This window comes from Trypanosoma cruzi, genomic scaffold, assembly GCF_000209065.1.
Source record: "Trypanosoma cruzi strain CL Brener 1047053517167 genomic scaffold, whole genome shotgun sequence".
NCBI lineage: Eukaryota > Euglenozoa > Kinetoplastea > Trypanosomatida > Trypanosomatidae > Trypanosoma > Trypanosoma cruzi.
In genome coordinates, this window is record NW_001849497.1 from 184,889 (window position 1) to 201,149 (window position 16,261).

General features: G+C 53.7%; 2 protein-coding genes and 2 pseudogenes across 2 annotated transcripts, besides 17 other annotated features; 3 read left to right on the forward strand and 1 right to left on the reverse strand.

Annotated features, from left to right (window-relative positions):
• Nucleotides 1-1,722: part of a sequence feature (areas not merged during assembly with more than two copies in the genome that could not be assigned to a particular haplotype) that runs on past the window's edge.
• Nucleotides 1,306-1,329: a microsatellite.
• Nucleotides 1,598-3,019, reverse strand: Tc00.1047053506973.90 (annotated as a pseudogene).
• Nucleotides 1,723-1,894: a sequence feature (haploid, non-Esmeraldo-like haplotype).
• Nucleotides 1,895-2,521: a sequence feature (areas merged during assembly that could not be assigned to a particular haplotype. This can correspond to areas where the two haplotypes were merged or to regions with more than two copies in the genome that were merged during assembly.).
• Nucleotides 2,522-2,595: a sequence feature (haploid, non-Esmeraldo-like haplotype).
• Nucleotides 2,596-2,954: a sequence feature (heterozygous, Esmeraldo-like haplotype).
• Nucleotides 2,955-2,984: a sequence feature (areas merged during assembly that could not be assigned to a particular haplotype. This can correspond to areas where the two haplotypes were merged or to regions with more than two copies in the genome that were merged during assembly.).
• Nucleotides 2,985-3,097: a sequence feature (heterozygous, non-Esmeraldo-like haplotype).
• Nucleotides 3,098-4,002: a sequence feature (areas merged during assembly that could not be assigned to a particular haplotype. This can correspond to areas where the two haplotypes were merged or to regions with more than two copies in the genome that were merged during assembly.).
• Nucleotides 4,003-4,336: a sequence feature (heterozygous, non-Esmeraldo-like haplotype).
• Nucleotides 4,337-14,131: a sequence feature (areas not merged during assembly with more than two copies in the genome that could not be assigned to a particular haplotype).
• Nucleotides 5,201-5,236: a sequence feature (AT_rich).
• On the forward strand, nucleotides 5,831-7,087 carry Tc00.1047053506973.105 (annotated as a pseudogene).
• On the forward strand, nucleotides 8,225-10,915 carry Tc00.1047053506973.120 (trans-sialidase, putative; the record flags this gene model as incomplete). Its single annotated transcript, XM_812727.1, has 1 exon — nucleotides 8,225-10,915. The coding sequence occupies one exon, from the start codon at nucleotides 8,225-8,227 to the stop codon at nucleotides 10,913-10,915; it is 2,691 nt and encodes an 896-aa protein (XP_817820.1).
• Nucleotides 8,264-8,285: a sequence feature (AT_rich).
• Nucleotides 11,044-11,173: a sequence feature (T-rich).
• Nucleotides 12,849-14,528: a mobile genetic element.
• Nucleotides 14,132-15,097: a sequence feature (haploid, Esmeraldo-like haplotype).
• Tc00.1047053506973.140 (uncharacterized protein) lies at nucleotides 14,550-16,115 on the forward strand (the record flags this gene model as incomplete). Its single annotated transcript, XM_812728.1, has 1 exon — nucleotides 14,550-16,115. One exon carries the CDS (start codon nucleotides 14,550-14,552, stop codon nucleotides 16,113-16,115), a length of 1,566 nt encoding a protein of 521 aa, XP_817821.1.
• Nucleotides 15,098-16,261: a sequence feature (areas not merged during assembly with more than two copies in the genome that could not be assigned to a particular haplotype).

Consider the following 16,261-nt stretch of genomic DNA (forward strand, 5'->3'; position numbering starts at 1 on the left):
CGCCCCACAGCAGGTCGTGGCGAGTGGCGTCCCACACCCACAGTGGGGCACGGCGCACACCATCCGCTCCCATCCGAGTGCACTCAGCAGGCCGGCGCCCAGTCACCCTCGTACCACCGCAATGGGAACCAAAAAAAATCGTCGTCGCGGACCATCGATGCCTCTAGCAGAAAAAGAAATAAAATGAGGGCATGTCAACAGCACAGCCAACAGAGAGACACTCAACGGGACAATTAAGCACTCAGCACCAGTGAACACCGCAAGGAAAAAAAAATGAACCGCAGCAATTTACCAAAAACAAAAAAAAAAGGGTGAAAGTCCAGAAGAACTCCCAAAAATATTTAAAAAAAGAAAAAATTTGATTCGGAAAGAAGTTCATTTCATGTGCCAAGCAGTACCATACAGTCATGTGTTTGTGTGTGCATATTGCCTGCAACAAGAAAAAGAGGTCAAAGAAAAGACCTTACTGTTCCACCAGCCCACACAACACCCTTCACATTTCATGCGGCATCCGGCCCGTTTTTCCAATCATCGTTTCGTGCAGTCCGTGGGACGCACAGCCGCGGAGCCGGCACCGCGTGTGGGCAAAAACAAACAAAGGGGGGAAACACGTCGCTCATGACGGTGTGCAGCAGACACCCATTAAGCAAGGAAGACAGTGAGAATGCGCGGCTGGATGGCAATACGTACAGCACAGCTCCCCACCCTCCATCACCGCACGGTGGTAGAACACACACCCGTCCACAGAAAAAAAAAACAAAAGAAAAAGAAAAACACGGCGGCAGGGTGTGGCTGTGGCTGTGTGTGGCGCTGCGGGTGTCTGCCCGCCCTGGCCGCAATAAAAAAAAAAACAAGAGGGAAAGAAATGTGTGCTCCGCCCCACCGGCCCTCGTCGCACGCCCACACGTCACGGCTCCCTCAGCGCGCCGTTCGTCGCGGCCCCTCCTCATGCGTGCAGCAGGCGAGGCGCACAGGACCGTCGTCATGAGCGTGTCGGTGGGTGTGCGAGTGGAGCAGTTGGGCGGGAAACACACGGCACCCCTCACAGGAAGAGTGCAGCAAGAAACAATTAAAAGAGTGGAAAAGAAAAAACGCCCATAGTGATTGCCCCCAAAAGCAAAAAAAAGAAGGGATGGGGGAGTTAGTAATTAAAAAACAAAAGACTGAAAAACAGAAAAGACTAGCAAAAAATTTTAAAGCAAACAGTAAAAAAAATTAAATTTACAAAAAACAACAAAAAAAGCCGAAGCGTGGGACGACCAGCGCACACACTCTCATTGCTCCCGTAAAGCAAAACACACACACAGGGAGAGAGAGAGAGAGAGAGAGGTCGCCCACTCAATGCAATAAAAACAAAACAGAAACAGTTACGGTGCTGCGCCCATGCAGCCAGGCAGAACGGCAGCGGTGCGTGTGGTGCAAAAGAGAGCACCAACGGGCCTGCATGGGTGTGCATGCATATATACAATGGGCACATTATGTGTGTGCTGCGTGGGATGAGGTGAGGGCGAGAGTCCATGCAAGGGGACACACACACAGAGAGTGAGTGAAGGACGAGTGTGTGTGCGGGCGGTGCACGGCTCTGTCTCAATCACTCTCACGCGGCCACCACCGCAGCCGCAGCCGCACACGCAACAAGAAGAAGAAGAGGCAAAAGAGGGGAGGTGGCGTGGGAGACCGCGGTGCTGCCGTCGCTGTCGCCAGGTGTCGTCGTATTATTTTTTGTAAGGCTTTGGACTGCTGCCATTTTTTTTTCGACTGATGTCGTTTCTTTTTCATCGGCTACCCATTCTTCTTTGGTTTCTTCTTTTTCCTCATTTTTTGAATTCACTGCATTCTTTTCTCGCTCTTTGTCTTTCGTTGATTTCTCTTCGTTTTTGCTGGATTCATCGTTTTTTTTCTCTTCTGTTTTTTCAACGTTTACATTTGTGTTGTTTGGTTCATCTTGTTCTGGTGTTTGAGCCTCCGTTACGTGACTGTCCTCCGCATTGTTTCCCGCTGCTGCTTCTTCTGTTGGTTTTTCTTCGACTGTTGTTTGTTCTTTTCCTTTACCCACGTGATGCCCTTTTTCTTTTGGCGCTTTAGATGTATCTTCTTTCTGAATGAATTCCACGGTTGGTTCCTCTGGCGCTGGTGATCCCTGTGCTTGTTGGACTATCGTTTGGCCAGCAGGTCCTTCTTCTCCAACGGTGCCATTTGCCCCTTCAACACTTTGAGTGGCTTTACCGTTAACGTGCGAAACAGATGGAAGAGCTACATGTAGTCCAGCGGAAATATCATCACTGACATGATGATTTCCACTGATTTCATCTTCCCTGTTCAAGCTTCCTTTTCCCCCGTTTATCTCTCTTGTATTCGTTGCTTCTTCGCCGTCGTCGTGTTTTGGATTTTCATCTGATATTTCAGCGGCTCCATCGTCTTCCTCGTCAATATCGATACTGACACCTTCACCAATCCGTTTCACTGGGGCTCGGTCGCCTTTTACTTCTTTTTCACTTCTTTCATTTAGCATTTTTTCAGATCTGGTTTCGGGGGGGGCCAGGAATCTCTGCGGGCGTCTGTAACGCATCTCCGTTCCCTGGTGCTTTATCCAATTTTTCTGGCGGTGGTTCCAACGCTGGTTCAAGTGGTGTTTTGTCCTCCAAACCAGCACCAGTCCCTGACTGTCCCTGTGAGGAAGATCCAGGATTGATAAAATTCCCAGCAATATCAGCAGCAGCAGCAACGGCAAACTGCTGATGTCTCCAACGACGACGGCCATCCACAACGGCACGCAAACTCTCCAGCCCCCGACGCACGCATTCCTCAACGGTGGATGCATTCGCACTGCCTCCCGTCCTCCTGATGACCTCCTCCGCGCATTCCCTCCGCAGCCGGGTAAGCCACAACGCCCTCAAATCCTCACCCGCACTGCCATCGCCACCGCCAGCACCGTCGACCGCAACTCCAGAAAAACCCCACCACAGCACGAAGAGAGCACACACCAGCAGCACACGGCCAGTCATCATCATCGCCATCACTCCCGTCACTTGCGTGCAGCCTTCAGCACAAACTAACTCCCCGTCAACGCAGAGTGAAAGCAAAAGGAAAGAAAGGACACACAACAACGCACCGTTCCATCCAGCAATGAGAGTCACACACAGTAAAAAATAACAGAAACGCACACAAAAATAATACAGATGAAATCAGTACAACTGCAAATCTCAAACGCCGCCCTGCAAACCAGAAGTTCTAAAAAGTAAAAAAGCAAAAATTAAAAAACAACACACACAAGGCTCCACCGCATGTGCATACGGCGAGAGCGGTCCGTTGTGCCGCACCCCTCACGGAGGGTACGCACACACACAAGAGGAGGTGCAGCGCACACAGCAACACAAAGGCAAAATAACAGTAAAAAAGGGAATGATCCCCGCACACCACGTAAATTGTTGGCCCACGGAAAGCGCAGAAAATATTCATCACAAAGCAACCTTTTATCTTGTTTTAGTTGTATGCTGCTAAAGTAAAGAGTGAGCAGCGCAAGGGCCGTCCGTAGCAACGAGGCGAGTATCCAGTCTCATACTGACCGTTGTGCGGGCTGGGGCAGTTCCAAACAGTCGCAGTCCTTACTCTCAACAACGAAGGCATTCCCACAGTGGATGAAGCGGAGTCTCCCGTGGTCCGTCGTGGGATCAGCAGCCCGTGGCGTCTGTGATGGGGCGCTGGCGGAAGGGCCTAGTCCATCCTCGGTGCCCGCGTTTGTGTTTCCTGCGCGCGAGGCGTCTGCTAGGAAGACGGTGGGGCCATTACAGCATCCGCGTGCAAGGACTTCTCCAACTATCAAAACGCAAGGCTGAGCACGTCGGGCGCGTGTCCTCCATATTGTGGACGGACGAGCGCACTCTGCCGCAGATTGGGCAGGAGGCCGCCAATCCGCCGCTCGCTGGTCGGTAAGGACTGGCGGCGCTCACGTCTGGAAGAGGTTCCGGCGGAGGCAGCGGCGGGCCGGTCTCCTCGGTGAGGGGGGGGACGGCACCAACGACACAAGGCCACTCGTGATCTGCAGGGCGCGTGCGGGCCTGACGAAAAGTGCGCAGGAGTCGCATCGCACCTGCACACAAAGTCTTCATTCGTTGCCCGATATCTGCCTGGACACCGGGAATGTTTTTTTTTTCTTTTACACCGTCAAGTGCCTGTCATGCGGTGTGCGCGCCTTCCTTTTCCTCCCGCACTTTCTTTCAGTACAGTCGCTTCACTGCAGTGAGGAAGTCCACGTGCCAGGCATTGACGCAGCCCTGCGGGAGGGATCGTGCCATGACGGCATCAGCGTCCGCTGTCACGTTGCGTGGGATTCCGCAGTGTCATGGGAAAAATGTGAAGCCAGCTGTACGACCTCGATCCTCCAGTGAATGCGGTACGGCGCAAATTCCCTCGCCGACGTCGTCGTGCACCTCCAACGGGCCAAGGCATAGCGACTCCATCGCCGAGAGGGAGTCTTTGGCAGCAGGAACTCGTGTGGGCGATTGGGATGCTGCTGCCAGGCGGGGAACTGGGAAGTGTCTGTGGCCATGCTGAGTGGCAGGACACTCCGCTCGGCTGGAGCATGCAAGGCTGCCAGCAGCTGTGCGGTGAGGCCCCACAGGCAGCTCGGCTGTCCGGGGAGCAGATTGGCAGCGCAGCGGATCCAGTGGCATGCTCAGCGAGAGACGACGAGCCGTCCACCGCCAACGCAGTCGCCAGCAACTAACAAGACGTTGAGCATGAATAGGGCACGTATGCCGCACTGTCGTGGGCACGGACAGCGACCCCGATCCACTCAGCAACAGTGATCTAGTGCCCTTGAATGGTACAACAGCCACGCCTGAGCCCAGCACGGCCCTAGCAAATGTTGAAAGAGTGATAACGTGTCGGGTGGCGCTGATGCCGCACAGGATTATTTGCGCACAACGTCTGGGAAACCAGAGATCCCATCGGAGCACGACGCGGCATCACTTGTGAGCAACGGTTTTTGTGAGCACGGGCATTTCACGGACTTGTTGGCCATGGCTGAAATTCGTGACATCACCGTGCATGGATGTGTGTCTCGGGTGATGTTGCTTCTGCTTCTTGGGCTGTGAGACACTGCGGCACTCTGCTGAGGTGTGAGGGAGGGTGGAACTGCGGCTTTTCGTGGAAAAATAGCTGTGCAGCTTGCCAGCATTACCCACTGAGTTTTGTCGACAATTTAAGTTTTTTTTATTTTATTTTATTTATTTTTGCTGCTTTTACCCTATTGGAATAATCAGCATCCCTGTGTTTTTCTGCCAATAGTCGGTTGCTGCACACTGTCATGAGTGACGTGTTTCTTCCCCTTGTTTCATTCCATTGCCTACACGCGGTGCCGGCCTCATTGCTGTGCGTCCCACGGACTGCACGAAAGGAGGATTGGAGAAACAGGCCGGATGCCGCAATGAAGTGTGAGAAATGTTGTGTGGGCTCGTGGAACAGTACGATCTTTTTTTGATTTATTCAGTCCATGCATTACGTATACACAAACCAGTGGCCGTTTACATTGTGCTGCTTGGCAAATAAAATAAAAGTCGTGCCTGATCGATTTTTTTTTTTTTACTTTTTGGGAGTTTTGCCGGAGTGTCAACTCCGTTGTTGTGCTTTTTTACTGCTTTTTAACTTCTGGTTTGCGGGACTGTGTGTGAGTTCTGCAATTGTACTGATTCTAACTGCCTCATGGTGCGTGCATTGCCATTTGTGACTGTGCGGTGGTTGTGTGTGGTTGTGTACCGTCTCTCCTTTTGCTTTTTGCGTTGACGTGGAGTTATTTTGTGCTTAAAGCTACACGCAAGTGACGGGAGTGATGGCGATGATGATGACTGGCCGTGTGCTGCTGGTGTGTGCCCTCTGCGTGCTGTGGTGCGGTGCCGGCGGTGGGGGTATCGTTTGGTGATGGTGTTGGTGAACTACAAGGTGAACTATCGAGGGCTTCAGAGTCTTTATCTAAGGGCGGCCATGAAGAAGAACTGGATATACGAAATCCAGTCGGTGAAGTGTTGAGCACCTCAGAAGAACCGTTAGATGCGCGAAAATTAAAGAATGTCAGCCCTCAAAAAACTTCTGTCAAACAACCACCAAGAGATAATGGTGGGGCGGCAGGAAAAGAAGAACAAGTAGAAGTAAAGAAAGCGGAAGATAAGGCAACAAGAAGTGATGGAGAAGAACAACCAAAAGATCATTCAGAAGGAACGCAGCAACGCGATGGCCCAAAAGAAAACGAAAGGAACCCATCTCCAACACCAGCAGACAAAATGTTGACCAGTGGAGATAAAACAGCAGAACATGCAGGACAGGCGGGCCAAGCAATAAGACCGCCACAATCACCAGAATCTGATGGAACTCGACCCGGTGGCAGTTCTGTTGGAGATTCTAAAAGAGGTGAAGGTTCCAATTTGGATAATTCTGCTTCTGATGGTGGCAAACAATCTGCTGTTGACGGTTTAGGTTCCGGTGGTTGAACTGTCTTGGACCCCAATGGTGGTGTTGGAACTAGTGGAGGAGGCGGTGGCAGTTCTCGAGGTGACTCTTCAGTTTTTCCTCTTTCTACGGCTGGCATTTCTTCATCTTCTGCCATCGATGCCCCATTAGTTCAGAGCACGCAACCTTCAGAAAAGGGTCTACAGTCGGAAACAATGTCTCTTGGAACCGCATTGCCCAACGAGCAGCCAAAGGAGAGGTCAGAATCTAAAGCAAAACAGGGCTCCTCTACTTCAGAAGAAGCCGCAGAAATTCCAGATGATAGTGGAGATGCAGTTGAAAAGGAGAAGGAGAAGGGAGACGTCGGTCTGAAAGCCACTACAAGCCCAACACCTAATACCAGCAACCCACCAGTAACACAAACAACTCCACGATCATCCTCCGCCGAACTATCACCAACAACGACGGAAGTTTAAGCAGGAGAAGAATCCCCAACAGAAAATGTCACCATCACCAAAAGAAATGACACGGCGATGCATGGCGAAAGTGACGGCAGCACCGCGGTCTCCCACGCCACCTCCCCTCTTTTGCCTCTTCTTGTTGTTGCGTGTGCGGCTGCTGCTGCGGTGGTGGCCGCGTGAGAGTGAGGGAGAGAGAGCCGTGCACCGCCCGCACACACACTCGTCCTTCACTCACTCTCTCTGTGTGTGTCCCCTTGCATGGACTCTCGCCCTCACCTCATCCCACGAAGCACACACATAATGTGCCCATTGTATATATGCATGCACACCCATGCAGGCCCGTTGGTGCCCTCTTTTGCACGACACGCACCGCTGCCGTCATGCCTGGCTGCATGGGCGGAGCACCGTAACTGTTTTTGTTTCCATTGCATTGAGTGGGCGACCTCTCTCTCTCTCTCCCTGTGTGTGTGTTTTGCTTTACGGGAGCAATGAGAGTGTGTGCGCTGGTCGTCCCACGCTTCGGCTTTTTGTTTTGTTTTTTCATTGTTTTGTGGTTGAGAGCACCCATTCCGCGGGCTGCGTGTGCGTGTGTGTTTATGATATGAGGAATTTGTGCGTGTGTGCTATCTGCCTCTCTCTGCCGTTGCTTTCTTCTGACTCTCTTGATCCGCACAGCCGCTCCGCAAGTTTAGGCGCTGCCAAACACAAAGGCACATGCACACACACTCAGACCGTGTTGCACACGCTGTGGAGCGGCGTGAACGCTGGGAACGCACGCACGCACAGGATTTTGGCTGTGGCAGCACTTGGGAAGAGGAATGACGCAACACCGCTTCTTGTTTTGTTACCGTGCAGCGAGCGTGACTTTCTTGGAGTGCTGCCATGGGTGACGTGGCATTGATAGTGCCTGGGATAAGTGTGTATGGATTCCCGCCGAGCAGCTGGGCGTGCCGACGTGTCTCTCCAGCTGCGGATTATTCGGTGCGGTATTGTCTGGCTGTGCGGGGTGGTGCCGCACGTGCGGTGGCAGAGCGGGTGCGATTGATGAGACAGCAGCAAACGGACTGGCGGCAGCGCGTAGGTGCTGCGAAGGGCGGTTGGATCCTTTTGGATCCTGCTGATTGTTTTTTTTGTGGGCGTTGCTCAGTGCGTGCTGATGCGTGACGAATAATTACGCACCCGCCGTGGCTCCTGCTGCTGCTGGCATTTGTTGTGTGTTCCCGGTGCACTGTTCTTCCTTCTCGTTCCGTGTGTATGTGTGCGTGAGTTGTTGCTGTTGGGAGTGACTATGGTGGGGATGATGGTGCCACTCGCTGTGGATGGGTGACGGTGCTTACTGTTTTACCTCTTTTATTCGGTATTTTTTTTTTTTTTTTTTTACTGAAACAAGAAGGAATTTACGACCAAACGCTACCGTGAAATTCGAGGGTACTGAAGGACCGGCAACAGCACACAAACCGCCCACACACACACATACTTGTATGCTCTCACGTGTTGCTGCTGTCAAGGCACCCAACAAACACAACTGTCGCCGCGTGACCGGATCCAGCGGAAGGAGGAGGGAAGGAAGAGGGAGTGAGCCGCAGAGGCCCAACATGTCGCGGCATCTCTTTTACTCTGCGGTGGTGCTCCTTCTTTTTATGATGATGTGCTGCGGCACTGGTGCAGCTGCGGAAGATGAGACGGCGTCATGTCCGGAATCTTCAAAGGGTAAACGTTTTGTTTGGAGAGATTTGAAAGGTGATGAAACAGTGAGTTTGCTCCGTGTTCCCAGTCTTGTTGAGATGGAGGGTGACGTGTTTGCCGTTGCCGAGGCGCAGTACAAGAAGGGTGAATACACATTTACTGGCATTGCCTCGGAGCTCCTAAAGTTGAGTGATGGAACACCAAAAGCCCTGGAAACAACTCAGGTGAAGACGGAAGTACTGGAGGAATGTTCTACTGACGGAGGGGAATGCCCCTCCCAAACAGTAGTTGCGGCTGCTTCCCAAAGCGGGACGGGAGTACTTGTGTTCCGACCAACAACAGTCGCGAGGGGAAGTGATATTTACATGCTTGCTGGAATCTACATAAATGAAAATGCCCGCAATTGTGAATCGGTTGCGTCTGAGGCGACTCCATTTGAACTTTTGCTGGTGAAGGGGAACGTCAGAGCTGAAGGCAGTAAAAACAGAATTTTTTGGAATGATACTTACGTTATCCCGTGGGATTCCAATGACGAACAACTCAAATCGTTGAATTCCGTGATTGGCGGCGGTGGATCGGGTGTAAAGATGGGTGACGGTACGCTTGTGTTTCCATTGGAAGGTACAAAGCAGGAGAATGGGGGCACTGAAGATGATGGAAAGACCGTTTCGCTGATCCTATATTCCTCGAGGGATAATAAAATTTGGAAACTGTCGAAGGGGATGTCTGACGGTGGCTGCGGTGATCCCTCCGTCGTGGAGTGGGAGAAGGACAAACTCATGATGATGACAGTGTGTGATGATGGCCGCCGCAGGGTTTACGAGTCCGGCGACAAGGGGGATTCGTGGACGGAGGCACTTGGGACACTCTCGCGCGTGTGGGGCAGCGACCAAAAGGAAGGTAAGAGACGCGGGAGGGACGTTAAGAGCGGGTTCATCACAGCGAAGTTTGAGGACAGGGACGTGATGCTTGTCAGTCTGCCAGTGTATTCGATTAGGAACGGAGAAGATAATCGAAACGGTGAACTCCGTCTTTGGCTGACGGACAACACGCACATTGCTGATATTGGGCCGATATCCGGAGAAGATGAAGAGGACGTTGCCGCCAGCTCCCTGTTGTACAAAAGTGGTAAAGATAATAATGAGGAGAAGTTGATTGCACTGTACGAGAAGAAGAGGGGCAATGGCAGATCATCACTCGGTATGGTCTCTGTGCTTCTGACTGAGCAGCTGCAGCGGGTGAAGGAGGTGCTGGCGACGTGGAAGGAAGTGGACGAAATTGTCTCCAAACTGTGCCCTTCTGGGAGTCCTGAGAAGAGTGCCTCACCTGACGATGCCTGCAGCGCTGTGAAGGTCACGGCTGGGCTGGTTGGCTTTTTGTCCGGCAACTTCTTTGATAAGACATGGAGGGACGAGTACCTCGGGGTGAACGCCACAGTAAAGGGGAATGATGGCGGTGCAGCAGCGGCCACAGTAGATTCAAAGAAGGGCGTGAAGTTCCAGGGAGCGTGGGCGGAGTGGCCCGTTGGCGAGCAGGGGGAGAATCAGCTGTACCACTTTGCGAACTACAACTTCACTCTTGTGGCGACGGTGTCCATCGACGGTGAGCCGACGCAGGATGGTGCTATTCCAGTGGTGGGTGTGCGTCTGGACGGTGAAGACAAACTTATGGAGTTGTCGTACAAAAAAGAGAAGAAGTGGGAATTGCTGTGCGATGGAGAACCGACGACGGAGCACAGCCGCGGTTGGGAGCCAGGCACTACACACCAGCTGGTGCTTATGCTACAGGACGGTACCCATGGCTCCGCGTACGTTGATGGTCAGCGTGTGGGAGAAGCGCCATGTGCACTGGAAAATAAGGATTCGAAAGGAATCTCACACTTCTACATTGGAGGGGATGGAGGCAGCGCAGACAACAAAAGAGGCCAAGAAGGCGTGTCTGTGACGGTGACGAACGTCCTGCTGTACAACCGCCCGTTGACTTTCTCGGAGATTACTGCGCTAAAGCCGAATAAAGCCCCTATTCCATCTCCGGTGAATACGCCTATTGCCGGTACAGCGATTCAGTCTACTCCTGGCGGATCACAGCAGACAAAACAGGAATCGTTGATGGGGAGCAGTGGTGCGAATGGGGAGACGGCGGGAAGAACGAATGGCCAGGGGATCCATGCACAGGACAAGGAAGTCAATGCTACGGCACTCAGCAGCAGCCTTGGAAATGTGTCGCAGGGGAATAACACCGACGCTGGCACCATGCGTGAGAGCGGAATGGTGCCATCGCTGTTTCTTCTGCTGTTGGGACTGTGGGGGTTTGCGGCACTGTGAGGTGTGACTGGCAGCCGCGTGGGACACTTGCGACCTCCCCTGCATCAACACACACACACCTGGCAATGAATTTCTCTTCCTAAATAACATTGCTTTCCCCCCTGTTTGCTTTGTTGCGCGTTTTTAAGTTTTTTCTCCCTTTTTTATTATTGTTTTTAGTTGTGCTTTTTTTTTTTTTTTTCCATTTTTTCTTTATTGTGTTGTGCGAGTGTGTGTCTTTTTTTTAATTCTTTTCTGTTTTTCAGTCTTTTGTTTTTTAATTACTAACTCCCCCATCCCTTTTCTTCTTTTTTGCTTTTGGGGGCAATCACTATGGACGCGTTTTTTCTTTTCTACTTTTCTGCTCTTTTAATCGTTTCCTGCTGCACTCTTCCTGTGAGGGGTGCCGTGTGTTTCCCGCCCAACTGCTCCACTCGCACACCCACCGACACGCTCATGACGACGGCCCTGTGCGCCTCGCCTGCTGCACGCATGAGGAGGGGCCGCGACGAACGGCGCGCTGAGGGAGCCGTGACGTGTGGGCGTGCGACGAGGGCCTGTGGGGCGGAGCACACATTTCTTTCCCTCTTGTTTTTTTTTTTATTGCGGCCAGGGCTGGCAGACACCCGCAGCGCCACACACGCACAGCCGCACCCTGCCGCCGTGTTTTTTGTTTTGTTTTTTTCTTTTTGTTTTTGTGGATGGGTGTGTGTGCTGCCACCGTGCGTGATTGGAGAGGTTGGGGCTGTACCGCATGCATCGCTGCCATCCAGCTGTGCCTCTTGCTGCGCTGATGATGTCCTCCCTGTGCTTCTTTTTTTTTTTCTGCTTCTCCAGCGCACACGCACACAGACATAACTAGTCGCATGGTGCTCTGAAAGAATTTGTTGGCGATGGCGTGACGCCTTTTTGCATTCCGCTTGGGGCCGGCTGACGCGGCTTCACGATGCCCGCCATGCGTGAAGGTGCTGCCAGCTCTTGGGGTCATTCTCCTCTCCTCGTTGTTTTTGCTTTGCCGGGTAACTGTGTTGCTTAGTATGTGCTGGCGCGTGACGGACGGTGCCACGATGGCCTTCTCTGACGATGACAGTCGCTGTGTTCTCGACACACATCCACGCACTCTTCCTTGTCTCTCTGTGGGAGTGTTGCGGCAGGGCATTGCTGCGAGCGTGATGGGGACCACGACGGCGTCACCCCTCGAGAGGGTCCCGCGCACTGTCGTTTGTGGAGCGGCGAGACGGTTTGCCTGCAGCCCGACTGACAGAACCGCACAGTCGTTTCATTGCGGTCACTCCGTCGGCATCACCCGCTGCGGTGGTGTCCGCAGGAGCCGCAGCCCCGATGAGGATGGCCTCGTAGTTATCTGGCAGCTCGGAACTTCCAGCCCTTCGCCCTTCAGGATTGCCCTTGCTGCTCGACTGGCGCAGCAACAGCCCGACATGGTTCTTCTGCAGGAGTGCAGGCACGAGAGTGCCCAGCGACGAGGCTCGTTGGCTGCGGTGACTTCCGCCAGACGTGCAGTGGGCGTGCCGGTGGCGTGGCCTTCTTGGTGCGCCAGACCTTGCCGTGCGAGCGCCTGTCGCTGCTGGCAACAACTGCGTGGAGACCACTGCCTTCCGCGTGCGCCCACCGGCCAGCCCCAGCATGTACGTGGTGAACCTCTGCAGCCTTTTTCTGGCAATCGCTCACGCTGCTCACTTTGCGAGCACCATTTGTCGCCTTGGTTCTGCAGCGCCTATTGCGTGCTACCTGAATTCACACCATGAGCTGCGTGACGGTCGCTTAAGTCAACGACGGCAGGAGAGGACCTCGCCACCACCCCAAGCGGCATGGAGTGTGAGCTGTCCGACGACCCGGCACAGGCAACGCGGATTAGCGGCCGCATCGTCTCGTTTCCCGACGTGACTGCGCAACGCGTACTGCGTGTCTCCCACTGGACATCCACCCGTTTACATGGAGTCGGACCACCATTTGCCATCACACACTGCAGGGACGGAGGACGGCAGCCCAATGCAGCGTCGTGCGGCCCCAGCTCCTTCACCGCCACGTGGATGGTCTGCTGCGCCGCCTGGACGGCATTCACTTTGCGTCGGCGTTCATGCACGTTGAAGACCGCACGCTGGTTGCCTTGGGTGCGGACGGCCGTGCATGTGCTGCGGCAATGCCATTTGCCGTGCCCGTTGTGGCCACATGGGCTGCCGAGCACAGCCCGATAATCAGCGCGGACAGGAGCGGGGCCGCTCTGTTCTGCATCGTTTCACGCTGACGGTCTGACGAGGATACGGCCGACTATCGTCTGGGCGGTGGGAACCCACGCGTCAAGTCGCACCCTGTGCGTCTGCTCGGCAATGCGATTGATCGACTTCTCAATTTTGGTTTGCACGTCACCGCCGCTGCACAGCAGTTCGTGCCCCTCTGCTGTCAGCTGCGGCTGGGTGCAGAGGCTGGTGCGTCCCAGCACACCATGCGGTCCTTTCTCGTTGGGTGCGTTCACAGTGCGTTGCACCACGGTGGCGAGGCGACCGCACCGTGTCCGGACTCCACTTACCTCCACGGCCTGGAAGTGCGGCACCGCGACAGCTGTACGGCATCTCTTGGCCCACGCGCATCAACGAAGGATACTTCTGCCCACCTGGCAGCTAATCTAGCACCGCTGCGGAGGATTGTTGGGTTCCTCGAACCCACACAGCACGAACGCCTCACACTTCTTTGGTATATTGAGGAAGAGCGTGGCGCAATCTGCTCGAAAACCATGCCGCAGTCGATACATGGGAATGCAGTGACGAGTATTCCGCTTCCGAGAGATGCCGTACTTGACGGAATGCGACGCGTCCGCAGCCACATGAGGATCTTCCCGCACCACACCCGCGCCTCTCATGCTGAGCACCGGATTTTTGTCTGCGACACTGTGAGCTGCGACGGGGTGGGCGTCTTCCAGCCACGGCACGCCCAAGACGCTCCGGACGGTGTCAGACGATCGGCCGTCGAAGCGGCCCGCACATTTCTGGGACCGCTGCGCTGCCTGTGGGGCCTCACCACTCAGCATGGCCACAGACACTTCCCAGTTCCCCGCCTGGCAGCAGCATCCCAATCGCCCACACGAGTTCCTGTCGCCACAGACTCCCTCTCGGCGATGGAATCACTCCGCCTTGGCCCGCTGGAGGTGCACGACGACGTCGGCGAGGAGATTTGTGCCGTGCCGCTTTCACAGGCGGATCGAGATCGCACAGGTGAATCCACATTTTCCCCATGACACCGCGGAATTTCACGCAACGTGACAGCGGACGCTGATGCCGTCATGGCACGATCCCTCCCGCAGGACTGCGTCAATGCCTGGCAAGTGAATTTCCTCACCGCAGTGAAGCGACTGTACTGAAAGGAAGTGCGGGAGGAAAAGGAAGGCGCGCACACCGCATGACAGGCGCTTGTAGGTGTGGTGAGGACTCTCTTCCTGGTGTTGACCCGGACATTGGTCCCCGAGTGGCGGCACCGCGCACAGGCGCGATGCGACTCCTGCCCTCTCTTCGTCAGGCCTGCGCACGCGCCCTGCAGATCACAAGGAACCCTCTGTGCCGGTGGTGACGTCAATCCCTCACCAAAAAGAGCGACCATTGCACCACCACATAGTGGTCCAAATTTTTGTTCCCAATTATGAATGGTGGGGGGTCAGAGACGCTCTCTATCAATATCTGTTTGCGTGTTCACACACTGGACACCAAACAACCCTGAATTATCCGCTGCTTGGAGGAATTTCGCGAGCTCTTGCCCACACGGGTGCTGCACTCGGCTGATCGTTTTCGAGCGGCTGCTGCATCACATGTTGTGGTCCAAATTTTTGTTTCCGATTGTGAATGGTGGGAGTCAGAGGCACTCTCTGTCACTATCTGTTTGCGTGTTCACACACTGGACACCAAACAACCCTGAATTATCCGCTGCTTGGAGGAATTTCGCGAGCTCTTGCCCACACGGGTGCTGCACTCGGCTGATCGTTTTCGAGCGGCTGCTGCATCACACGTCGTGGTCTAAATTTTTGTTTCCAATTATGAATGGTGGGGGTCAGAGGCACTCTCTGTCACTATCTGTTTGCGTGTTCACACACTGGACACCAAACAACCCTGAGTTATCCGCTGCTTGGGGGAATTTCGCGAGCTCTTGCCCACACGGGTGCTGCACTCGGCTGATCGTTTTCGAGCGGCCGCTGCATCACACGTTGTGGTCTAAATTTTTGTTTCCAATTATGAATGATGGGGGTCAGAGGTACCCTCTGTCAATATCTGTTTGCGTGTTCACACACTGGACACCAAACAACCCTGAATTATCCGCTGCTTGGAGGAATTTCGCGAGCTCTTGCCCACACGGGTGCTGCACTCGGCTGATCGTTTTCGAGCGGCTGCTGCATCACACGTCGTGGTCTAAATTTTTGTTTCCAATTATGAATGGTGGGGGTCAGAGGTACTCTCTGTCAATATCTGTTTGCGTGTTCACACACTGGACACCAAACAACCCTGAATTATCCGCTGCTTGGAGGAATTTCGCGAGCTCTTGCCCACACGGGTGCTGCACTCGGCTGATCGTTTTCGAGCGGCTGCTGCATCACACGTTGTGGTCTAAATTTTTGTTTCCAATTATGAATGATGGGGGTCAGAGGTACCCTCTGTCAATATCTGTTTGCGTGTTCACACACTGGACACCAAACAACCCTGAATTATCCGCTGCTTGGAGGAATTTCGCGAGCTCTTGCCCACACGGGTGCTGCACTCGGCTGATCGTTTTCGAGCGGCCGCTGCATCACACGTTGTGGTCTAAATTTTTGTTTCCAATTATGAATGGTGGGGGTCAGAGGCACTCTCTGTCAATATCTGTTTGCGTGTTCACACACTGGACACCAAACAACCCTGAATTATCCGCTGCTTGGAGGAATTTCGCGAGCTCTTGCCCACACGGGTGCTGCACTCGGCTGATCGTTTTCGAGCGGCTGCTACATCACACGTTGTGGTCTAAATTTTTGTTTCCAATTGTGAATGATGGGGGTCAGAGGCACTCTCTGTCAATATCTGTTTGCGTGTTCACACACTGGACACCAAACAACCCTGAATTATCCGCTGCTTGGAGGAATTTCGCGAGCTCTTGCCCACAAGGGTGCTGCACTCGGCTGATCGTTTTCGAGCGGCCGCTGCATCACACGTTGTGGTCTAAATTTTTGTTTCCGAATTATGAATGATGGGGGTCAGAGGCACTCTCTGTCAATATCTGTTTGCGTGTTCACACACTGGACACCAAACAACCCTGAATTATCCGCTGCTTGGAAAAATTTCGCGAGCTCTTGCCCACAAGGGTGCTGCACTCGGCTGATCGTATCGAGCGGCC